The sequence below is a fragment of the Brassica napus genome, chromosome C3 (genome assembly GCF_020379485.1).
Source record: "Brassica napus cultivar Da-Ae chromosome C3, Da-Ae, whole genome shotgun sequence".
In the NCBI taxonomy this organism is placed as follows: Eukaryota; Viridiplantae; Streptophyta; class Magnoliopsida; order Brassicales; family Brassicaceae; genus Brassica; species Brassica napus.
In genome coordinates, this window is record NC_063446.1 from 27431806 (window position 1) to 27457267 (window position 25462).

General features: G+C 37.2%; 3 protein-coding genes across 29 annotated transcripts; 2 read left to right on the plus strand and 1 right to left on the minus strand.

Annotated features, from left to right (window-relative positions):
• Positions 1-2673: 2673 nt before the first annotated feature.
• LOC125584502 lies at positions 2674-9562 on the minus strand. Of its 27 annotated transcripts, none has more exons than XM_048753069.1 (5): positions 8986-9370; positions 8617-8872; positions 8401-8550; positions 7982-8127; positions 2674-7794 (listed from the first exon to the last, which is right to left on the minus strand). In XM_048753069.1, exon 5 carries the CDS (start codon positions 5489-5491, stop codon positions 3389-3391), a length of 2103 nt encoding a protein of 700 aa, XP_048609026.1. In that variant the 5' UTR covers positions 5492-7794; positions 7982-8127; positions 8401-8550; positions 8617-8872; positions 8986-9370; the 3' UTR covers positions 2674-3388. The 27 variants fall into 27 exon arrangements, with proteins under 27 accessions (XP_048609026.1, XP_048609025.1, XP_048609036.1 ...); XM_048753068.1 differs by having other exon boundaries at positions 8401-8543; positions 8986-9367; XM_048753079.1 differs by lacking the exon at positions 7982-8127 and having other exon boundaries at positions 2674-7808; positions 8401-8501; positions 8986-9560.
• Positions 9563-21243: 11681 nt separating this feature from the next.
• Positions 21244-23313, plus strand: LOC125584503. The gene is made up of 7 exons (XM_048753081.1): positions 21244-21329; positions 21394-21523; positions 21598-21717; positions 21803-21979; positions 22086-22307; positions 22384-22646; positions 22923-23313. Exons 1-7 carry the CDS (start codon positions 21244-21246, stop codon positions 23311-23313), a joined length of 1389 nt encoding a protein of 462 aa, XP_048609038.1.
• A 423-nt stretch (positions 23314-23736) lies between these two features.
• Positions 23737-25365, plus strand: LOC125584504 (cytochrome P450 72A15-like). Its single transcript, XM_048753082.1, has 3 exons — positions 23737-24235; positions 24324-24693; positions 24779-25365. The coding sequence occupies exons 1-3, from the start codon at positions 23931-23933 to the stop codon at positions 25202-25204; spliced, it is 1101 nt and encodes a 366-aa protein (XP_048609039.1). The 5' UTR covers positions 23737-23930; the 3' UTR covers positions 25205-25365.
• Positions 25366-25462: the final 97 nt, after the last annotated feature.

Sequence of the window (25462 nt, forward strand, 5' to 3'; positions counted from 1 at the left end):
TTGTACGTTTCGAGCCTTGAAAACTCTTCATGAATCTCATTAGTTGCTGAAACTCAATCTTTGAAGCCAACTACAACCTTGTTTGAACTGAACGAACTTAATGCTTCTTGCTTATGGTCCCTTGTGTACTGAGTCATGGATATACACACTTGAGTTGTCACATCCTTTACGCCAATCTTTTTGACAAATTTGAGTGGTACACCATTCCCAAAACCCTTCCCTCCTTTTGAGCTTTCATTATTTGATGAGTGAGACCTTTTTCGGAAAGCCTTACATGTGCATAATGTCGAGAGTATCGGGAACGAAAATGCTTGATCTTCATTCCTGCTAGATTAGGCACTCTATTGGCTAGCTATAGGTGGGGGTGAGTGTTGTGACTATGATTTGGAAGCATGAAAAGTTCGAAGGAAAAGAATAGACTCTTTGTGTTTAAATGGATAATCTTATTGGAATTAGTAGATAAGTGTCTAGCTCGAGTTTATGAAAAGTCTTGGCCCCCGAAAAAAAAAAGGAATACAAAAAAGAAAAAGAAAAAGGAAAAAAAAAAAAAAAAAAAAAGAAAAGGGCTCTAGCAAAGTTGTTTAGAGCTAAGATTTGTTTTGAAGTTGAAAAAATCCTTTATAGATTTCAAAGAAAAAGAGTTTTATGTGCAAAGTGTTCTTGGGATCTTTTGGTGAGAGATGGGAGTTGGGTTTGACATTATGAAGTGATTGTGTAACTTGTATGTTTGGGAAAAGAGTAGAACAATGGAGATTGAGCATTGTATGCATGAGTTGGTCCCTTTCTTAGATATATTATGTGCAATGTCAAGGCTACTTGTCTCGAGAGTAAACCACCTTTAAAGATCATGTGTTTTGAACCTCTTGACTCACTTGAATAAAAGTCTTCCATTTACTCAACCAAATGATTTGGACCAATTGACCATTTGCAAGAATTCACTTGATGTTTTATGCTTAATGAATGTGAGAGTTGGTTGATTTGAATGTGTGGATGCTTGATGATGCGTATAAGGGCAAAAGGAGTTGAGATAGACCTAGAGAAGCTAGAGTGTGATAAGAAAGTGTGCTCATGTTGGATTAGATGTTGAATTGAGTGCTAGTTGTGTTTCTTTTGGCTATGAGCTCCCATCTTCAAACCTCTCTCCCTATGAGTTCTAGAAAGTTCACTTGTGGACAAGTACAAGAACAAGTTTGGGGGAGTTGATATCTTGCATATTTCCATTGTTTTATCCATTCACCCATGTGCATTTTGATCATATAGACTAGGATTTAACCATGTTTAGGTTGCATTTTGCATACATAAGTCTTTATCAGGTATTGGAGTACCACATGGAGTTCTCGGAGACATTTGGGTGTGTTTGGAGCTCGAAAGAGGTGTAAAGATGATCATTGGACGAGCAGAGCGTTGGGAGCGACTTCCCGGAGTGACACCAGCAAGTCACTCTGACCTGCCTTATCAGAGCGACCTTACCAGAGCGATGCGGAGAAGTCGCTCGCCATTTCATCCCGGTGGAAGCTGAAAACTGACCCGGAGCGACCTATCAGAGCGACCACTCCAGGTCGCTCCCGAAGCCCAGAGCGACTTGGTCAGAGTGACACCCCGAGGCCGCTCGCATTTCTATCGCGTGACGACAACACAATGGAGCCGGAGCGACCTCTCAGAGCGACCCACTGAGGTCGCTCCCGAAGCCTGTAGCGACCTTACCAGAGCGACGCAGAGAAGTCGCTCGCGTTTTCATCGCTCGGAGACACGAAAACGGGCCGGAGCGGCGTCTCGCAGCGACCCCTCCAGGTCGCTCCCGAAGCCTGGAGCGACCTCTCGGAGCGACTAATGGAGGTCGCTGCGCGCCTATTGTTTGCTCGAATTCAGTTTACTCAAGGGCCTTTTGGTCATTTCATTATGCACGTTTTTACTTTTCAAAACCTATGTTTTAAACATCTTTTGTGGCCGGCAGGCAGATTGTCTTGGATCTATTGAGAAATACACAAAAACTCTCTTGAGAAGTTCATCTCTTGGATTTTGATTGTTATGTTCTTGTGTTATTGTTGATTTCTTATATTTTTCTCTACATGATTAATCTGAAATCCAGTATGGGTTTAAGAGTAATCATGGAGATTAGTGAGTAATCACCCTTTTGAATTCATGGGTTAGGGAGATTAAAGGTGATTAGGTTAGTTCTAGGATGTTTTAGTGTAGATCATTCTTGTTCCTTGCTAATAGAGTATTCATAATGCATCTTCTGAGTTGGCCACTCAAAAGTTGATCAATAGACATTTTCCACCCAAAAGTTGTTTGATGAAATGTCTGAGACAACTCTCCTAGGCTTTTAGTATACTTTGCCAAAGACATTTGTTGTTAAAGGTGCTAAAATAGCTAATAGACTTGTTAGTAATGATTGTTTTCATATTATTCAACCAAAGACATTTGATGTTTGAGATATGTTAGCAAATGAGCATTCATCTAGACATAGAGCTTGCTTAGAATTGTGTCTAGGCTTAAGGTTGATAGTTTGATTGATCATTTGTCATCCTTAGTTCGATACTTGATCACCCAAGGTCTAATCCCTATGCCCATGAGTTCTCTTTTCCCTTAGTCAAGAAAGTATCATTCTGTTATTGCTTTCTAGTATTAGTAGTAGTTTAAAACTCATCTAAATCATTGGTTGCACTTAGATTAAGTGAGTACTTGCATTCTCGGTGCTTTCACATCTCTCAGAACTGGTTCGACAATCATTTATACTACAACATTTGTCTTAGAAGCCTTGAAAACTCCTAATATCATTAACCAAGATCTATTCTTAATTCATTACTTTTGTAACCGGTTCTTATGCTTTTGTGGAGCCCAAGCCCTTTAAATCCTCCTAAGATCCCTTTAAATATCTGATAAAGATGGTCTCTACTCTATCCATATTTTTAGTGTAATACTTCCAAGTGTAAATATATGTATCATTGGGGATAGTGTACACCTATAAATACTAAACAGTCACCATTGGGGATAGTGTACAGTGTACACCTATAAATACTAAATAGTCACCAATAACCATATACGATATATTCATTTTTGTAAATCAATACTTGGAAGTTGTTGGCCTTTCATGGACACTTGTCCTCTTAACTATTGCAAAGTTAATATTATTATGTAATTACAAAATATGTATATAAATATTATAATTTTCTAATTCATACAATATTGATTTATATCGATTGTAGTTTTATTGTTTTTTTTTTTTTTTTGACTAAAGGCTTTCAAATTAAATATAAACGAACCATTACAAGATAAGACGAAAGTCTTATAGCTGGATAAAGTTTGCATGAAAGTGGTTGAATCTCCTCCTATGAAAACATAGAGAAAGAGACTAGAGTAACCAACAATACATGAAAGACAAAAGCTAGTGATAGGATCCATGGCCGCGACGACCACGTTTTCCTCGTCCTCTAACTGTCTTCCAATCCATGTCTTGGTATTTGGTTGGGAGTTTTATTTCCCTTCCACCTCTTGTCAAGCTGAGTGAGCTAGAAGGTTCTGTCACAACTTCATCCACATCTCCTAACAATGTGAAACGAGAGGGGCTCTCAAAAGCACAAGCGTTAGATGATGTGGTTAAGGGATCAACAACTAAAGTTTTCCGAGCCTCAGTGTTGATAATGCTTGATGGAGAAGACTCCATAATAAGTGTAGTAATGGGAGTAGACTGTTGATCTACTAATGTGGATAAAGTGTTGACGGGGCCAAGTGTAGCAGCAAGATTCTCCTGCTGAATGGGTAAGGAAGAAGGTGCAGAAGCTATCAATGTGCTTCCCGCAGCAAGGTGGTCCACAGTAGTATCTGAAGGAACAGAAGTAGGTGGCGATGCGTGAATGGTTTCAAGTGTGGAATGGAGACCTTCTATCTCTTTAATAGAAGTCTGAGCTGGTGAACTAGCATTTTCCTTTTGTTGTAGGACTATATCAATATCCACTACAGGGACCTCGGAATGGTTATCTTTTGGAGCTGACGAGCAAGGTTCTCTTGCTGAATGGTTATCTTCTGGAACCTGGACGGTCGGAGATGGTAGAAGACACCTCTTCGCCTTGTGTCCGAGGTTTCCACACCTCTCACACATAGATGGAATCCATGTGTATTCCACATTAACAAAGAAAATATTACCTTGTTTATCATCCAGTGCAATAAGTTTCGGGAAGTCTCTATCCAGCTCCATCTCCACTAGAACCTTTGCTTCGCCCATACTAGTAGGATCAAGTCGAGGTTTATGCGTAAGGATAGGTTCTCCAAGTCCTGAGGCAACATGACTTATTCCTAGTCTTGAATAGCAACAGTCTGGTATATTCTTCAAATTGGCCCATACCGGAAGCGTGGAGACTTCAGGGATCTTAAAGGAACCTTCGGGAACCCATGGCAATACAAATAGCAAGCAATCATCAATATGCCACACCCCTCTCTGAATAACCCAATGACGAGTAGGTTGATGCGGAATATGAAACAAGAAGGAAGAGTCACCAAGCTTCTTACAACTGATCTTACAACTTCTTCCCCATATTCTATTGACCACAGCATGCACAAGACCCCCCGGTGGTAGAGAACACTTATGGAACTTTCCAATGATGTACTCATCCTTATTTTCAGGACCTAGCTTAAGCACTTTTGAAGGAATAGATACCTCAGGTGTGCCATCAAGACGGTAGGTAGGAGTGGCTGCACGGTAAAGGTTCCTCGACTGAGCGTTTAATCTCGCAGCCCACGGAAAGCGGAGACTCCCATCGGCTTTTAGTTCCGGAGGAGGAAGCTTCTCAATCGGAGGCTGGACAGCTCGAGTAGGGAACTTACTCTTTGGTTTCTTATTTAAAATTTCGTCATTTAAGGACGGCCAGAGAGCGGCTAACTGATTCCCAACTATCGCCGGATCGTAATCATGAGGAGTACATGGTTCGGAAGGCGTGGCCAGAGGTTTGAAGACAAGAGGTTTTGCCCATGAACCTAAAGAAGGGACAAACTTTTCAGAAGCTTGAGTTCCGATATCCAAAGAAATTGTTGTCGGATTGTCATTCTCAGGAGCTGATATCTGAAGCTGATTTGAAGGAGAAAGAACCGTTTGCGATGTATTGTTGACCATGGGAGTGGATGTGTTCTGAAACTCAAGTGACGATGTTCTCTGCAACTGAGCCGTCGGAGCAACCGAGTTTGGTTGATTCACGTCGTTAAGTGAATCTGAAGGAGGAGCGTCACTAACTTGAGTAATTCCAGCTTCTGATGTCAATGGAGGAGTCACGGATTCAGGTTGAGTTGTTTCGTTGGTCATCTTTATCGGAGCCGACGAAGTCCGCAACAACAACGACGATGAAGACAGAGACAGAGAGGTACCGTTTGTCAAGTCCATCAGAGTCGGTGAGGTAGCCGACGACAGAGCCAACATCGAAGGGAGAGTCAGGGAGGTTGGTGACGAAGACGGAGAGGTTATTGACGAACCCGGAGCTGCGTCAATCTCCGACGCCATGAAGATATCCGGAGAGAGGATGATGGAGAGGAGGAGGAAGGTTACCTCTGCCAAAAATTGGGTATTTTTTGCTATATTGTTTATTTTACGATTTATGTTTCTGTTTTACTTGTATCAGTTCTATTCTATAGTTTCTTTTAAATATAAAAGATCTAAATAATTAATAAAACTACTTATTTTAATTTTTGCACATTAATAGATTATCATATGTCTAAATTAACAATGATACATGTCAAAATCTAATGTATCGCAAGTACCAATCGTTCTTTTTCTTGTCAGTAACTATTGAAAGTACAAAAATTAGTTGTTTAGCATTAGCTATAAATAATGTAAAATAAGTGTGCATCACTTATATAAATAAACGACTCTAAAAATAGTTCTGCAACTAATTCACATTATTTTATTAATAATTGATATAAAAATATAGAATATTTACATCAACTATTATAAGTGATGTCAATATACATCAATTACAAAAAAATGATACTAATATTTATATCAATTAAATAAAATGATGTTAGTATTAGAGTCAGTTAAAATACATGATTTTAATTATTTATATCTTTTTTAATAATTAAACTATTAATTTTGACGTGATTTTCCATAATTTCATCATTTACAATTTATTATATAAACTACTAGGGTCGGTCCGCCCTACAGACGAGAAGTTAAAAAAAACTATTTTATATGAATGTACATTATGAAGCATTTTTAAAAAAAAATTGTAGATTGGAAACAATATTATAAACAAAAATAAATAAATAGAATTCAGAGATTATGTTGTTATTTTTAATAAATATTTTTGGACTGAATTAAAATAACAGTAAATTTCATTACTCTATGAAGAACAATCTAATATAATAAGATTACTGATGTCTGCATATAATTATGCAATGATCATGCTAGAGAAATATGATATTATCTAAACCAAAACAATCTGTTTTAGTGTGAGTAGTTTAGTCTGTGTATATTTTAATTAAAATGTGATAGTTTTCTCCTAACGAAAGAGTCGTGGACAATTTGCTGGATGTTCTGCTATTTAAGCAGATGCTGGATAAGGTTCTTTAAGCGAAAAAATCTGAATGTCTTCCTTTAAAGAGGTAAAAAATTTGGTAGAGCAAATTTCACAATTGAAAAGAAGCTAATGAGTTTGAAGATAATGTGAACGACCAAGAACATGAAAATGTGTTAATAAAGAACTCACATATGTACGATATGAGAAGGTATAAACTTCGAGAACAATATCGCTGTAGTGTAAAATAAATTTACTATTTTTTTAAATAAATTTGTTTTAAATATTTTGAAATATTTCATTTTAAACTAAAAGTTTAAAAATTTAAAAATTTCTTTAAATGCATAAATTATAATAGGTTCAACATTGGTAATTTGTAGAATTTTCAACGATATATGTAGATGATGTCATACCAAAAAAAGAAATATAATGATCACTTGATTAGAATGGAAAAAATGGTTAATATATTCGAGTAAAATAATAAGAAGGTGAGATGTGAACAAAATGTTTACAATAGAGAGAACTTTATTTTATTTATATAGATATCCTAGCATGTAAAATAATTCAGTTTCACAAAATAGTTATAATGTACTATAATATATTCAAATGTGTATTGTGCAAAAAATGTGTCTGGATTTAAACATTTGTCAAAAAATACCAAATAAAATTATTTACATGTGTCGATGTTAAGATTCTTAATTGTTATTTATTGCATATAAAATAAAACTATATGTCAAAGAAATTGGAATACCTATATCCTTGATTGAATAACCCCTTATATTCTGTCCTTCATAGATTTGAATTATGTTGATTGTCGTGTACTCCATAAATTTTGTGTTGTTTGTTCTTTTTTTATTAAAAGAAACGAATTAACTTTGCAAATATGTCTTTACTTGAAGTTTCATTTCAAAATTGAACGCATGCAAAGGCTCTTTAAAAAAAATGAACGTATGCGTCATATTATTGCTGAATTGAGTGCTAAAAAAGTTTCTAAAGAAGATTAGCACATGACCCTTTTATTGTAGTATTAAAAGATTGACGCATAAAAGTAAAAACACAATTTTTACGGTTGCAGCAAGTCATATATGAAACTCTTGCATGCTTACAAATTCACCTAGGAAAAGAAAATGATAAAACACACTAAAAACAAATTAGAAACTCTTCGTTTGGAGTTGCTTTAGTGAAAAATCTCCAACTGGAACAGCTTCTTCATGTCCGTTGTAAGCGTTCCTGTTTTCTCCATCCCATGGTTTGTTCAGTTAAGTTTGCTAATTGCTACCATACCATCAACCTAACAGAAACAAACTGATATGTGATTGCTACCTGCCGGCCATAGTAAATTAGTAATTCAAAGCTATGCTCTGGCCAAGAACACTGCTAATAATTCTGATGACATCAATATTCTAGAACTGCAACATGATGTCATCCAACCTCCTTTCTAAAAGAAAACATAGGAAGCATATACAATACAAAACTACCTCAATGATGTAATGGCTGAAATCTTCAGCGGACTTTTTGATATTAGTGAGATAATTTTAGTGAAGATAACCTTTGCCGGTGGAGGCAAACAATCCTCATCCCCCACCATTTCAAGAACTTTCACATCTTCATCTTTCTTAACAACCTATATATAAGCAACTCTTTCGTACTTTAAAAATATAAAATAAAAGTGTAATTTTTCACTCAGATATAAGAAGATTCAAGTGCCAAGGCTCAGAGACCAGACTATGAAGTGTGAAGAACATAATTGAAGTGTTTCTTCAATTACAATGGACCAAAACCAAGAATGAACATGAGCAAAACTAATAACAGCCCAGAAATCAAATCAAAGAGTAATGTCAATTCTTCCAAAACCCTAAGCTAAGTGAGCAAGCAAATCATAGAGGTCAATTCTTACTGTTTGGGAAGTTTTGAATTCTTCTTAACCAGAACCTCTGAGACATTCACCCATAATATCTTATTAATCAGCAGTGAACTTTAACAGTGGAGTTACAACACCTGACTTTCAAATTGGGGAGCAGGAGTGAAGAGTTTGCCATCCTAATCTCTGAAAGCTTAAGAATGACATTGATTGGGAGGAATGAATTATGAATTTTACAGAAAGAAAACTCACATATTTATAGTTGTAGATTTGCACAATGGAAGCGAGAAGAGCAAACATCATGAGAGGAGTGGGGAATCTGTATTAATGAGATCGTTAAAGACGATGACTGAATGCAGTAGAGTTTTGTAACGGTCCAGGCGATTCGACATAGACAACGGCTACCACCATAGATTGGCAGGAAATACTCATCCCCGTAACCCAGCCGGAGCTTCTTTGTCGGTTTTAAACGACAATTGCTTAAGAACAGTGGCAACCCTAGAAATCGCTTCTCCATGAAAGCGTAGAAAATGAATACATGAGTTGTGGGTTCACGTGATCAATCTTTGTGAGGTAAAAAAAAAAAAGAGAAAGGATTAATGGGATTAAACACGAACAAACCATAATTCACACCGTCTCAGAGAGATTCAGAAGAAGCTTAGGCGTTGTCGAGTCGAGTCGCCGTAAAACGAAGATGACGAAGTCCATTTCCTAGCGAAATTAGAATTAGGGTTTCTGTTTATGGGCCGTCGGGCCAACTTAACCATACGAATTATCAGTCCAAAAACATTAAATATATAAACTTAGCGTTAAAAGCCCAACATATATGAGAATAAATTAAGTGCTGAGTTTTGTGTGGCCGGGACACTTGTTGACACTACGGACCTCGACTTTCTGACCTGGATCCTAGGTGCAGCACACGAGAGAGGCAAACATTTTTTAATATATATATATATATATATTAATGTTGTTAAAATTATATCACGAAATTAATTTAGATTAGTAAATAAATTTTATCAATAAATAAACAAAAAAAAATTATTGATGTTACAATTAAAAAAATAAAAACCCTATACGATATAGGAAAAGAAAAAAAAAGATGAATTCAAACAGAAAAATAATTGTAAAACAATTAACATTAGCGATAAGAGTAGGCATGAGACGGATCGGGTATCCGGACAATTTTAAGATATCCGGATCCGGATCTTTATCGGCGGATCCATAATTTTACTATATTTATCCGGATCCGGAGTTCGCGGATATCCGGGTGTCGGATACCCCTCTAAAAATTATAATATCCGGCGGATATCCAGATCCAGATTTGGATTCTTAAAATAAATAAAAAAAATATTAATATATATAAAATATTAACAATAATTTAAAAATAAAAATATATATAATATTTTTAATTATTTCTATGTATAATATTACAAAATTTACATAAATTTTATATATACTATTATAAAAATGAAAATATATTAAATAAAATTAGTTTTTATATATAGATATTACTATTTTGAAATAGTTATTAATAAAATTTACGGATCCGGATATACGGACTAAAAAATCAAAATATCCGGATCCGGATAGTAAAATGTTGGATCCGTCAAAGCCGAATCCGGATCCGGATATTTTGATTTTTTAGTCCGTATATCCGGATCCGGATTCGGCTTTGACGGATCCAACATTTTACTATCCGGATCCGGATTCGGCCTCTCCGTATATCCGGATCGGATTTGGATCGGATCTCGGATAAAAGTCCGGGGCCTAGATAAGAGTTCTTCTATTCTTTTCTTTGTGCCATAAGAGTTCTTCGGTCAAGATTTTTCTTCTTATTCTCTGCATCTACTATTTTTGGTGGTGTTTAACTTTAAAACTATTAACTGCTTCTGCAAAAACAAAATTAACATCACGATGATTCATATAATAAAAAGAAAATTTTGTATACAGAATCAATCAAAAGAAAGGTTTAGCACGAGACTCTTACTGTTGACTAACCGGAACCAACAATGTACTGACGTAAACAACAACATTCTCATGGAAGTTTCAAACTGTGTTGAAAACATTTGTTAGATGGTTGTGTGTGGAAGATAAAGACTTTGTTAAAAAAAAAGAGTAAAGAATCGTTGATTTTATTCAGTTGAAAAGGATCGTGATCTAGTAGTGGATGAGATAAAATAGGAGTAGATATATGACAATATTTTTTGTAACAAACATGTTTAAATGGCTTACAATTTTATTTACAAAAAGAAACTAACAAAGTAAATATAAAATTAACTACTAACATTTATCAATTATGTCGAAATTTTAGAAAATTTGTTATAAATTTCTTTTTTGAGCTAACTTATTTGGTTTAATTAATTATATATTATAATGAGCATACAGATATTTTAAAAATATATATGTAAGATTCTTTATTTAGTAAATATATATATATATATATATATATATATATATCATTTTAATATTCAAAATATCAATTTATCTAACTTAGTTATTAAATGAATTCAAATTATTTATAAATTATTAAAATCAATGTAAATTTTATTTATAAGAGTAATATACAGATTTTATTTATATAAATTCATATGATAATTGAATTTTAAATTTATGAGAAATAAGATTGCAACATCAAATATATTCAAGCGACACAAATGAATTACATACACATATTAATATCTTAATTAAAACTATGTTAGTATCATTTTACCTTGATGTCAAATTTGCAACATTTACTGAAATAATGTTACTATTGTATCAACTTTATAAGTGATGTTAATCCAATTTAGTGATTGTATCGATCATTTAATTGATGTAAACTTATATTTTCTATCAATTTCTAAGAAGTGACGTAAACTAATATAAATTTGTGCCAATTGCATTGAAGTGGTGCCAAATAAATTAATAACATCATCGTTTGTTATAATTGATGTTAAACACACATATTTTGAATCATTTGCTAATAAATAATTCAAATCAGTATCATTTATCTTTGTGATTCAATTTAAGTGATGTATTACAATCTTTTTGCTGTAGGAAATTAATCTAACGGAGAGGTTATACAAAGCAGAGGTGATCTGTTTCATATATAATTTAGTAAATTACTAGTTCAGTACGCATAAGTGGCATTAAAAAGGTCAAAAGCAATGAATAGTTGGCAAAGGTATGACGTTCATGTCCCACCCAGGATGTCCTTTCCACACATTTAAATCATGTCTCTCGTAGCATCTCCGATCCAAAATTTTATTTTTAAAGGAACAAAACCTTTAAATAAAGATTTGAGGGTTAATTACTTCAATTATGAATTTTCAAAAAAAAAAAAAATCAAGAAAAATTTATTTATTTGTATTATAGTTTCTGACATTAATAAAAAATTACTAATAATGATAAACCTTCACAAATACATATAAAACATATATTTAATATATTATAAAACATACAATATTACAATATTATATAATAAAAGATAATAAAAATTACATATATAATAAAAAAACACACATACACACTTCGAAAGTTACATATAAAATACTAAATTACTCATGCATTATTTTCGTAATGCTCTGTGCTTAATCAACGTATTCTGAAGTGATTAATAAGATTTATTTGTGTTAAGTTTGTTTAATGTATTTTTATTTTGAGTGAGTTTTATTTAATATATTTTTCTATTGTGAGAAATTTATTTTAATGTTATATGATATTTATCCTATTTTATTTTATTTTGGTGTACTTAAATTTTTTTAAATTAATATTAATATATGTATTTATGAAAAGAAATAGTTATAAGGACCAAAAAAATAAAAGATAGTGTTAAAGTTTTAAATAGTGAAACTTCAGATTTAAAGTTTTGCAATTCAGAACTTCAAAATTTGAAGATTTGAGATTGAGTCGAAGTGACAAAAACTTCAAAATCTCAAATCCTCAGTTGGGTTGGAGATGCTTTACGGTATGCATGTGGACGCGAAGCTCAGAGTAAAATAAAGGCTCAAAAACAAAACAACTGTCTGAATCACAAAATATAAGGTCCTAAATACATTATGCGGTATCTTCTCGTACATTCTCATTCTTTAAAATCTCGAGAATATTAGAAAAATATCAGTCTCTCCTTTTCCTGGGAGCTCGAGAAAATGGAGATATCAGTTGCATTAGTAGTAGTTTCAGTAGCTATTGTTGTTGTGTCGTGGTGGACATGGAGAGCTTTAATGTGGATTTGGTTTAAACCAAAAATGCTTGAGAGTTACCTGAGAAGACAAGGTCTCTCCGGTACTCCTTACACGCCGCTCGTAGGCGATTTGAAGAAGAATTTTACTATGACAATGGAGGCAAGATCCAAACCCATCCACTACAAGAAAACAGCGATATTCTGACGGACATTCCGACGGAAAATGAAATCCTCGGAATATACCGAGGAATTTCCGAGGAAATTCCGAGGAAACACAAAATTGGGTTTCCTCGGAATATACCGACGGAATTCCGAGGAAACTACAGTCCGTCGGAATATTCCGAGGAAATTCCGAGGAAAACTCTGTTCCTCGGAAAAAACCGATGAATTCCGAGGAAATATTATAGCCGTTGGAGAGCCGTTGGGGGATTTTACAAAATTCCGAGGAAATTCCGACGAACTAGTTTTGTCCGTCGGAATTCCGTCGGAATTTCCTCGGTATGTCGGCAGGATTTAAACTATAAATACAAGCACTCCTCTTCCTCTTCATTCACTTCATATCTTCATCCTCCCTCTTACTCTATTTACACACGAATTTGATTCATAAAAAATATGTCTTCTTCAAATTATTTTCGTTCTTGGATCGATCGACCTCATTTGGATCCGAACACGAGATTGCTTACGGAAGAATACCAACGAGGTATAACTGAATTCATGGGGTTAGTTCACCGACAACCGGAAGCAAAAACAGGTATGTTAAGATGTCCTTGCTCTAATTGTAAAAATAGAAAGGTTATTAAAGAGTGGGATGTTTGGACTCATCTATATTTGAGTGGGTTTACACGAAGTTACAAAATTTGGTATCATCATGGGGAAACTGATTATGAACATGGTAGTACTAGTGAACCTCAGCCAGCGGTTAGATTAGAAGAACCAATTAGAACGGATGTAGATTATGGTGTAGGTACTGAGCAGATGGTAAATGATCATTTTAGAGGGGAAGATTTACCCAATGCAGAAGCTAGGAGATTTTATGATATGTTGGATGCTGGAAAGCAACCATTGTACGAAGGTTGCAGAGATGGTCATTCAGCTTTATCATCTGCTACAAGATTGATGGGCATTAAAACAGATTATAATTTGGCTGAAGACTGTGTGGATGCGATTGCTGATTTTGTAAAAGGTATTCTACCCGAGGATAATGTAGCTCCTGGTTCATACTACGAGGTTCAGAAACTCGTAGCTGGTCTTGGTTTATCGTATCAGGTAATAGATGTATGCAGCGACAACTGCATGATTTATTGGAGGGTGGATGAACAGCGGGTTACATGCAAATTTTGTGGAAAGCCTCGTTATAAAGATACAATTGGAAGAGTTCCAGTGCCATATAAAAGGATGTGGTATTTACCTTTGACGGAAAGGTTGCAGAGGTTGTATCTGTCTGAACGCACAGCGCAACCAATGAGATGGCATGCGGAGCACTCAACAGATGGTGAGATCAGACATCCTTCAGATGCAAAAGCGTGGAAGCATTTCCAATCAAAGTATCCCGACTTTGCGTATGAGAGAAGAAATGTCTACCTTGGATTATGTACTGATGGTTTCAGTCCGTTTGGCAAGAGTGGAAGACAGTATTCTCTATGGCCCGTCATTCTTACACCATACAACCTCCCCCCAAACTTGTGCTTGCGACGAGAGTTTTTGTTTCTCTCGATTCTCGTTCCCGGACCAGAGCATCCTAAGAGATCACTTGATGTGTTTCTTCAGCCACTAATATATGAGTTGCAACAACTATGGGCTCAAGGTGCTGAAACATACGATGTTTCGTGTAAAGAAAACTTTCAAATGCGGGCAGTACTAATGTGGACAATAAGTGATTTTCCAGCATATGGTATGTTGTCTGGATGGACAACGCATGGAAGGCTATCATGTCCATATTGTCAAGATAACACTGATGCTTTCCAACTAAAGCACGGAAGGAAAACGTGTTGGTTTGACTGTCACAGGAGATTCCTACCACCTGATCATCCATATCGTAGGAGTAGGAATTTGTTTACGAAGAACAAGAGGGTGTTTGACAGTCCACCTCCGGAAATTTGTGGGAAAGATTTGAAGATACAACTAAGAGATTTTGGTGCAGAAAGGACGCCAGAAGTCGGTGGACATGAGCGTTTTCCGGTAGATGCTGTTGGAGAACTACATAACTGGCACAAAAAAAGTATTTTCTGGGATCTGCCATACTGGGAGGATCATCTGCTAAGGCATAATTTAGATGTCATGCATATTGAGAAGAACTTTTTTGACAATCTCATGAACACGATCCTTAATGTTCAAGGTAAAACAAAGGATAATTTGAAGTCAAGACTGGATTTAGTCGATATATGTGCTCGTTCAGAACTTCATGTTGATGAGAATGGTAGGGCTCCTTTTCCCATATACCGACTTGATGCAGCGGGAAAAGATGCGTTCTTTGATTGGATTTCAAACGATGTGGAATTTCCAGACGGTTACGCATCAAATTTGCGTAACTGTATCGACAGAAAGGAAGGAAAGTTTACTGGCTTGAAAAGCCACGATTGCCATGTAATGATGCAGCGCCTCCTTCCGTTCGCCTTCAAGGAAATATTACCACGAAATGTTCATGAAGCAATTGCAGGGATAAGTGGTTTCTTCCGCGATTTATGCACGAGATCAGTGACTCTTGAAGGTATTGAAAATTTGAAGACTAACATAGCCGTGATTCAGTGCAACCTTGAGAAGATATTTCCTCCCTCATTTTTTGATGTTATGGAGCATCTTGTTATTCACCTGGCAAGAGAATTGGAACTTGGTGGTCCTGTGCAGTATAGATGGATGTATCTGTATGAGCGGTATATGTTCCATTTGAAGAAGATGGTGAAAAATTTAAGTAGGGTGGAAGGTTCTATAGTCGCACAGATGATCAATGAAGAAACTTCAAACTTTGCCGAGTACTACTTTCCAGCAGAAGTTCAGACCAAAAACAGAAGACCTGCTCGGCATGATGATAGAGGCGAACGGGCAACATATCATGTTACGGTTCCAGACATTTTCACAGACGTTGGACGACTTAGCGGAAAACCAAAGGACCGTCGACTTACTGAGCAGGAGCGCAGTCATTTGCAAACATATTTGCTCACCAACTGCGAAGACGTTCTTCAATATGAGAGGTAAATAAATGAGCTTACAAATTTTTATTTTAACAAGTTGAAATTTAAATCTTAATTAATTACATTATTGTCATCATATACAGGATTTTCATGGCAGAAAAGCGGTTCGAGTATAGATACGCCACAGAGGACGAACTAGAAGAAATGAAGCAGAGAGAATTTACTGGATGGATGTTTACTTATGTGAGTGCTTTAAACAAATTAAAATATATTTTATCACATATTTATACTAATTCACATTTATTGATATAATATATATATATGTGCTATTAATAGGTGTCTGCTGGTTTGGCCAGAGGTGAAACATTTGACGATTGGATACGTGAGATGGTCGTTGGACCAAACTTTGTTGTGAAGTCATATCCGAGATTTTGTACTCGAGGATATGCATTCACAACTCAGAAGAGGAGACGTTCGAGTACGACTTATGATGCTGGCGTTTGTTCTGCATCAGGAGATGATGTATACTACGGACACATACATGAGATTTTGGAAATCAAGTATTTGGGCATGGTTGGATTGCGCTGTACTGTTTTCTATTGTGATTGGCACGACAACACCCCAGATCGAGGTGTGAGAACAGATGCATTTGGTGTTACATCAGTAAATTCGAGGCGAAAGCTGCAATATTATGATCCTTTCATTCTTGCTTCCCAGGCCGATCAGGTAATTAAATGTTAATTATTCAGAATGATTCATCATCATGTGTATTAATTTATAATTTTTCTAAATGTTACAGGTTTGTTATATCAAGTACCCCCGGGTAAGGAACAGAGATGATCCATGGGTTACTGTTACAAGACTCAACCCGAGAGGCCGAGTTCAGGGAAGTTCTGAGCTGGAAGACCCACTACAACCAAGCACATCCGGCAACTGTAGTGCAGCAGAAGATTTAGCTGGAGTTGGCCTTGTAGTCGATTTAACCGACTTTGGAGAGGAAGCCGTCGTTCACGTAGAGGATGAACCAGTAATTGGAGAGTTTCACCAAGATCCAGATTCAGATTCATCTGGTGATGATGACTCGGAAACAGACTACCATTGAACTTTTTTTTTTTTTTTTTAAGAAATACCGAGGAAATTCCGAGGAACACTTGATATAACCTCTTTCCTTGGATAATAGTTATTTGGTTTATCTAGCAAGGCAAAGCTGAATACGAATTAAAAGCTACACAAAACACAACCAAATAAAACAAAGAAACCATGTAAAAGAAATACGAACTCATAATTAAGAAACCTAAAAAAAAACTCAGTTCAAAATTAACAGAAAATAAGACCATAAAACGTTAGAATAGAAAAGAAAATAAAATAGCCGGTGATAGCTCCTACTCCTCGTCTCCTGCTCCAGATGTTCCTGCATCGTTGGGTCTCTTGGACCTCTTTCTTACCATGTGTGTACCACTCGAACCCGAACCAGAGCTGGATGGAGAGTTGTCCCGATGAACTACATCATCCTTTTGGCAACGACACGGCCTGATACGTGAAATGGCAGCCCAGATCTTGTGTAGCATGTCGTTGTTTGTCTTTATGCTCTGATCTCTCCAATGTTGTTGCTGGCGCGAAGTGGCGTTCGGTGGAAGCTCTTGCAGCTTGTACTGGCTGGAGTCTGATGGGAGTAGCTGATGGGGTTGTGAATCATCTGGAATGGCTTGTGCAGCCTCATCTTGTCCTTCTTCATCAACCACGCCCTTGCCTTTGGTCTGATATTTTGGCGTGAAGAAGGATGGCTTGTCTACTAGTGCGGTAGCAGGGGGTAGAAACTCAACTGCAGCCTCTGAAAGTAGAGCAGTCAGGCCGATCTGAGGCAGGTGGCAGTAGAGTGTTTTCTTCGCTCGGTCCTGGAATACGTAGACGTAAGGACCATCCCGATCGATCCTCGAGTGGGGACCAGCTATGAACTCCTTACTTACTAGAGAAATGACATCCAGGTAGTTCCAAGCAATGTTGTTCGATCTGTCCAGTGCTACCTGGTGGTTCTCACAGTCTACACCCACATGTCTAAGGATCCGAGTAATCACTGCACCAAATCCACATGCATTGCTCTTGGATTTGGTTACTTTCCCCTTGTATCCTGCTAAGTTTGCGGCCAGCACCGCTCCCATGTTGAAGGCAGTAGCAGGTGGGAATGTAGAGTTTCCAAATGCCGGTAGCAAATGCCTCACACCTTGGTACAGGAGGCACAACTCCCATTGCGTGACTGATGCGGCTGTGGTTGTCCCGTATAGCAATGAGCCAATGAGGCGTGTCGCATATCTCAGTACTGGGCTCCGGATAAGTGACTCCTTTGCCTGAGAAGATCTATAAACCCCTGTGCCAATCGTTTCCCAGAAGTTCAACAGCTCTGAAGTCCAATAAAGACCATATGTCCTCTCCCCCGCACTCAATCCAAATAGTCCGCAGAGGTCTGTGAAAGATACCTCATAGTATACTTTCTGCACTACGAATGCCAGAAAACCTTCCTGATGGCTATCATCGGGACGGGTGACGTATGCGGATGCTATGAACTGGCGTACCAACTCCGGATAAGTGGGTTCCTTGAGGTTGCATAGTTGGCCTAGACCCATGTTCTGGAACAGTCCTTCAATGTCTGCTTTGATTCCCAATATTGTCATCGTCTCAGGACATGCTAGTTGTGTAGCCGGAACGGCTACCTTCTTCATGTTGTTGTAGTGGGTGGTATCAGACTTATCCCACTTCTTTGGCCTTTGCTTCTCCAGCTGTGACGAACCCGCTTCTTGTGTGTTTTTCTTTGCTGATGTTTTCGTGCGCTTCATTCTCTACAAAATAGAATCATTGCTCTCAACATGGTTATAATCAATTAAGAAGGCAAAGCTGAACATGAAAATGAAAAGCAAAATCGAGTTGTGATAAAAAAAAACGAAATTGAAAAAAATTCTCTATCCCTAAATCATCTCAAATCATGTTCCAAACTCGTTGATCACAGACAATTGTGTTCTATTCCATGTTTAAACATCTGTTTCATGCATATTTGATCAAGGAATCAACACGGAAATAAGAAATTCACAAAACCCAAAAAATTGCTCAAGAACACGATTTCAGAATGTGGAGATTCGCGGAGTATACCTGTCTTAGGGTGAAGACGAGTGTAGGAATCAGGTAGAGCTCGAAAAATCAAGTGGAATAGAGCCCAAAATTGTTCAAATCGGATGATTATAGAGAGAGAAAGGGGGGCGAATTATAGGGGAAATCGGAGGGGATGAGAGTTCTAAGGTTTAGATCCAAAAAAGGTCGGGTTTTGCCTTATAATTCTGTTTTCCGAACACGCATCGATCGATGCGTTTTGTTTCTATAACGCATCGATCGATCACATTCTTACGGCCCGGGCCATCTTGGTAATCGATCGATGCGTTTTTGTTCTATAACGCATCGATCGATGCGTTTTTAAAAAAACATACAAGATTTTCCGAGGAAATTCCGAGGAACAATTCAGATTGTCGATCGATCGATGGGATACTCTCATCGATCGATCACAATCTTACGGCCCGGTCCATCCTAGTAATCGATCGATGCGTTTTTGTTCTATAACGCATCGATCGATGCATTTTTAAAAAAACATACAAGATTTTCCGAGGAAATTCCGAGGAACAATTCAGATTGTCGATAGATCGATGGGTTACTCTCATCGATCGATCACAATCTTACGGCCCCGTCCATCCTAGTAATCGATCGATGCGTTTTTGTTCTATAACGCATCGATCGATGCATTTTTAAAAAAACATACAAGATTTTCCGATGAAATTCCGAGGAACAATTCAGATTGTCGATAGATCGATGGGTTAATCTCATCGATCGATCACAATCTTACGGCCCGGTCCATCCTAGTAATCGATCGATGCGTTTTTGTTCTATAACGCATCGATCGATGCATTTTTAAAAAAACATACAAGATTTTCCGAGGAAATTCCGAGGAACAATTCAGATTGTCGATAGATCGATGGGATACTCTCATCGATCGATCACAATCTTACGGCCCGGGCCATCTTAGTAATCGATCGATTTGTTTTTGTTCAAAAACGCATCGATCGATGCGTTTTTTTTAAAAAAATTACGTTTTGAAACCCCAAACACTAGTTCGTCGGAATTTCCTCGGAATATTCCGAGGAAATTTCGAGGAAGAAGAGGGTTTCGTCGGAGTTCCCTCGGAATAATCCGAGGAAATTCCGAGGAAATAGGGTTTTTAAACCGAAAACAACGTTTTGCCGTTTGAATAACACCTATATAACCCTTATTAAGTGTCTTACGTTCATTATGAAGTCAAAAATTTGTTCCTTACCGTATAATTAACACTTTTCCGATTGTATGAACGAAATCTCGCAACATAAGAGAAACACTTATACCTTTTAACGAACGGTAAAGGGAATACTTTCAATTAGTTTTGAAATTTGTTATTTCATGGTTTATGCTCATGTATACAAAGAATCCTCAATGGTATGCATTACAATTGTATAAGAAATGAAATACGGCAAAAAAAATTGATGTTTTGAAACCCCAAACACTAGTTCCTCGGTATTTCCTCGGAATATTCCGAGGAAATTCCGACGGATATTTTACTATCTGTCGGAATTTCCTCGGAATATTTTCATTTTACCGGGCAAATATTTCGCGAAAATTGAAATTAGAATTCCGACGGAATTCCGACGGATAATGTCCGTCGGACCCTAGGTTTTATAACCACGAGCCCCTTCTTCTTCCCCATTTCTCTCTTCTTCCTCTGCGCGACTCCTCTCTTTCTCTCCGGCGATTTCCCCCTGAAATCCGACGATATCTCCGGCGATCTCCCTCTTCTCTTACACAAATCATGTAAGGACCCTATCCCACTCTCTTAGGTTCTATTTGTTAGGTTTTTGTGTAGTTTTGATAGATTTTTGTTAGGGTGATTGGTTAGGATTGTGATTTGGTTGTATAATAGGTTTAGAATTGTGATTTGGTTGAATAATTTGTTTTGTTGAATTGATTTAGAATTTTTTTATAATTTTTTTATTTTTTGTATTTATAAAATCGATTTTTGTATATAAAATCGATTTTTGTATTTTACAAAACGATTTTTCTATATAAATTCGATTTTTTGGATTTTACAAAAAAAATTTCTATATAAATTCGATTTTTTGGATTTTACAAAACATTTTAATTATTAAACAATTTTTATTTATTAAAACTATTTTTGTTTATTAGAACTATTTTTATATATTTATTAAAAAAATTTAATATATATAAATCTTTTTCTGTGATTAAATTATTTGGGATTTTTTTTTAATAAAAAAATTAATTTATATATTTCTGTATTTATTAAATATATATTTTTTAATTTACAGGTCTCATGATGATCAGACCCGGCCTCGACAGCGTCGTGGTCGTGGTGGTACGGGGAGCCAGTCTCGGGATTCCAGCCATTTTCAGGATTCCCCTTCGCCCCACAGCTCCAACCATACATCTCCCTCTGCTGCACCCGCTCATGCTCCTCTCGCTCCCGCTGCTGCATCCGCTCCTGTTCCTCCGGGTCCTCCGGGAGTGATGAGGGTTGCGGAGTTGGTTCAACAGCCCGGTCGTGACCATCTTCCGTATCTCACTCCGTATCCACATGGACGGGGTCAAACATGGTAATTAAACATTTTTTTTTCTTTAAATTTGGATTCATTATTAACCGTTTGTTCTTTTAATAAGGTTCAACCGATCCGGGAACGGGATCAGCGCATGGATCAACCGTATGATGTACTCGGCCCTCGACAGTGGACATCCGACTTTCACTCACTTCCCAACCGACAAGCAGGTTCTGTGGTTTCGTCAGTTTGCGGTAAGTATTCTAATTTTTTACTTATATTTTTAATCTTTAATATAAATTTTCTACTAATTGTGTTTTTTTTTCAGCAAGAGTTCAACTGGAATTCCGATGAGACGCTCTTTATCTATCACCACTTCGTCCATAAAGTAATGGACAACTATGGGAAGCAGATCCACGAGTGGAAGAAGAAGTGGGAAATCAATAAGGTTCGATTTAATTTATTAAACAATTTTTTAATTTATTAAACTATTTTTTAATTTATTAAACTTTTTCTTTTTTTTTAATTAAAAGGTCCCAAAGTCGATGAACGATACGGTCTGGAAGGAGTTGTGTGCGCATTGGGATAAGGAGGAGACGAAAGAAACTTCTTCCACCAACTCCACCAACCGCAGGAGCGACCGTAAAGGGAAGGGCATCTACAAGCATAACTTGGGTGCTCAATCTATTGCCACTCTCGGAGATCGCATGGTAAGTTCAACCGCTTTTTCTTCAATTATTTGAGTTTCAGAATTTAAATTTATTGTGCATTTCTTCTAATTTCTAATGTTTCTTTAATTTTATGTTTTTTTTCAAGGCGGAAGAAAATGATGGCGAGCCGGTCGATGATCTCGCCCTAATGAGGAGGGCGTATACCAACAAGAAGACCGGCCAGATTGATGACGGTCTTGTGAGGGACGTGGTCGACCTGGTCCAAACTCAGGTGGTAGACGAAGTGTCTCAGCTTCAAACCGAGGATGACGCTTCGACGGCTTCGACCAACTTGTCCCGGTTTCGAATCAACGAAATCGTTGAATCCGTAAGTTCTTTTTTTTTAAAGTTCAATTCATTTATTTCTTGGTTTAAATTTCTAAATTTGGCTTTTTTCTATTCAGTCGGTTCCAAAGAAGAAGGGACGTTTGTTCGGTTTGGGTCGTCGCACCCGGTCGGTTCCTCCTTCTTCTGCACCACCGCCCTTTGTTGATCCAGAAGTACTTACGGCTCAGTTGAAGGACAAAGATGATCGAATATCTTTGTTGGAGACCCAGATGGCGGCTCAACAGGCGGGCTATGAGGCACAGAGGAGGCTGAACCAGCAAATGATGGAGATGATGCAGAGGATGTACCCGAACGAGGTGTTCCCGGACGTGCCAGACCCGTAGTTTTTTTTTCCCCAATCTCGGAATGTTTTATTTTTATTTGTGAAACTTTGAATATTAATTAGTATGATTTCAATTTTACTTTTAATTTCATATTTTCGAATTTAAATTTCAGAAATTTTATTTTTTCAAAAAAATTAATATTTTTTACATTTCGAGGAAATTAATTATATTTTTCACTACATCGATCGATGCGTTTTTGAACAAAAACGCATCGATCGATCCGTTTTTTAAAAAAAATATAGCGAGGGACATTTCCCTCGGAATTTTCCGAGGGAAAACTCCCTCGGAAAATTCCGAGGAACGGATCCCTCGGAATATACCGAGGGAACAGTTCCTCGGAATAAACCGAGGAAAAAGTCCGTTGGTATACTCCTATCGATCGATGTATATATGTCCAAACACGCATCGATCGATGAACTTCCGAGGAATTATCCCGACGAAGTTCTACCTCGGTATATTCCGAGGACTTTTCCGACAAACAAGGGATCCTCGGAATTTCCTCGGAAATTTATTTCCTCGGAATTCCGTCGGAAAATTCCGAGGGATTTCAGAGGAAAAAAGAAATTCCGAGGAATTATTTCCGACGACGTATTTCGTCGGAATTGCGTCGGAATAACGATATTCCGACGAAATTCCGACGATTTTTTCCCTCAGAATCCTTGATGTTTTCTTGTAGTGATCAAACTAACGGATGATATCTCAACACGTGTCATGCCTTATATCTTACAAATGCTCAAGACTCACGGTAAATTTTCTTGTTGACATCGTCGTTAAGTACCTGATCAAGAAAAGGTCTCAACATTTGTATCTGTGATGTTGCTGAAACAGGAAGGACTTTCTTTACATGGCTTGGAACTACACCAACAATCACTATAATGGATCCTGAGCAAATCAAGGAAGTGTTCAACAAAGTTTATGATTTCCAGAAGCCACATACGTTCCCTTTGGGTAACGTGATAGCCACCGGACTTGCTAATTATGATGGTGAGAAATGGGCGAAACACCGAAGAATCATCAACCCTGCATTCCACCTTGAGAAGATCAAGGTATAGGCAGGTTATTTAATCATAACCTGGAATCATTTTTAGAGTGCTTGTTAATATCAAAACACAATTATATTATTCGAGCATGAGGTGGACTGAAAAACCAAACCAGAATAAAATAAACAATAAAAAAACCTCTGATAAGAATATAGCTATTGGTCGGTTGTGGTATTATTTGAAGAAATAGAAACATATGCAAGCTGTGGTATTACTCATGCTTAGAGACTTTAGGTTTGTATGTACTGTTTATTTGGCTCTTCCAAATTTGTGACATGTGCTTATATATATGGACAGAATATGGTACCTGTGTTCCACCAAAGCTGCAGCGAGGTTGTTGGAAAATGGGACAAGATAGTCTCGGATAAAGGGTCCTCATGTGAGGTGGACGTTTGGCCTGGACTTGTGAGTATGACTGCTGATGTGATCTCTCGTACTGCTTTTGGCAGCAGCTACAAAGAAGGGCAGAGAATGTTTGAGCTCCAAGGGGAACTAGCACAACTCGTCAGACTATCTTTTCTGAAAGCTTTCATCCCTGGATATATGTAATTTAAAAAACTTCAACTAGTCTGCTTATATATTTTGAAGATGGGAATCATGTTGTGTCAAATTCTCCTTGTTTTTTTCGTGTAGTTATCTCCCAACAAAGAATAATAGAAGGATGAAAGCAGCATCCAGAGAAATCCAAGTTATACTGAGAAGGATCATTAACAAAAGGTTAAGGGCTAGAGAAGCTGGAGAAGCACCAAGCGGCGATTTGCTAGGTATACTTCTGGAATCAAATTCAGGGCAAGCTAAAGGAAATGAAATGAGCATTGAAGATGTGATGGAGGAGTGTGAGTTGTTCTATTTCGCTGGACAAGAGACAACGTCAGTTCTTCTGGTCTGGACAATGGTTATGTTAAGCCAACACCAAGACTGGCAAGCTAGGGCACGAGAAGAAGTGAAGCAAGTTTTTGGCGATAAAGAACCAGATACAGAAGGCTTGAACCAGCTCAAAGTGGTCAGTAAAACTAAATTAATAAAAATATTAAGTGACTTGAATACGTTTCTTGTGTTATGATGATTTTGCTGAATGCTTTCAACAGATGACCATGATACTATATGAGGTCCTTAGGCTTTATCCTCCCCTACCTCAGATGACCCGAGCCATTCACAAAGAGATGAAGCTAGGCGACCTGACACTGCCAGGAGGCGTTCAGATCAGTCTACCTACTCTATTAGTCCATCGTGACACACAGCTATGGGGCAGCGATGCAGCCGAGTTCAAGCCCAAGAGGTTCAAAGACGGTGTCTCAAAGGCAACAATGGGACAAGTCTCTTTCTTTCCCTTTGCGTGGGGGCCAAGGATCTGCATTGGCCAGAATTTTGCTATGATGGAGGCAAAGATGGCTCTCGCTTTGATTCTACAGCGATTCTCCTTTGAGCTCTCTCCTTCCTATGCTTATGCGCCTTACATAGTCATCACATTGCACCCACAGTTCGGTGCTCATCTTATCCTACACAAGATATAGTTCTGTAACGGATAAACCCCTTTGGTTGTGTTGTTGTCAAAGAAACTTGTAATACACTGATGAAATAAGTCCAGATCATAGTAAAACTCAAAGTCTTGGTGCTTTTGTAATTTATTATTAAAAAATATTATAAATTAATACTAATTTAACTTTGATTTATATACATAATAAATAATTATTCATATTTTATATATAAATGTAAAGCATTGTTTAATATTAAATTAAATAAATAAACAATGCTATACCTTGATCTTCTCA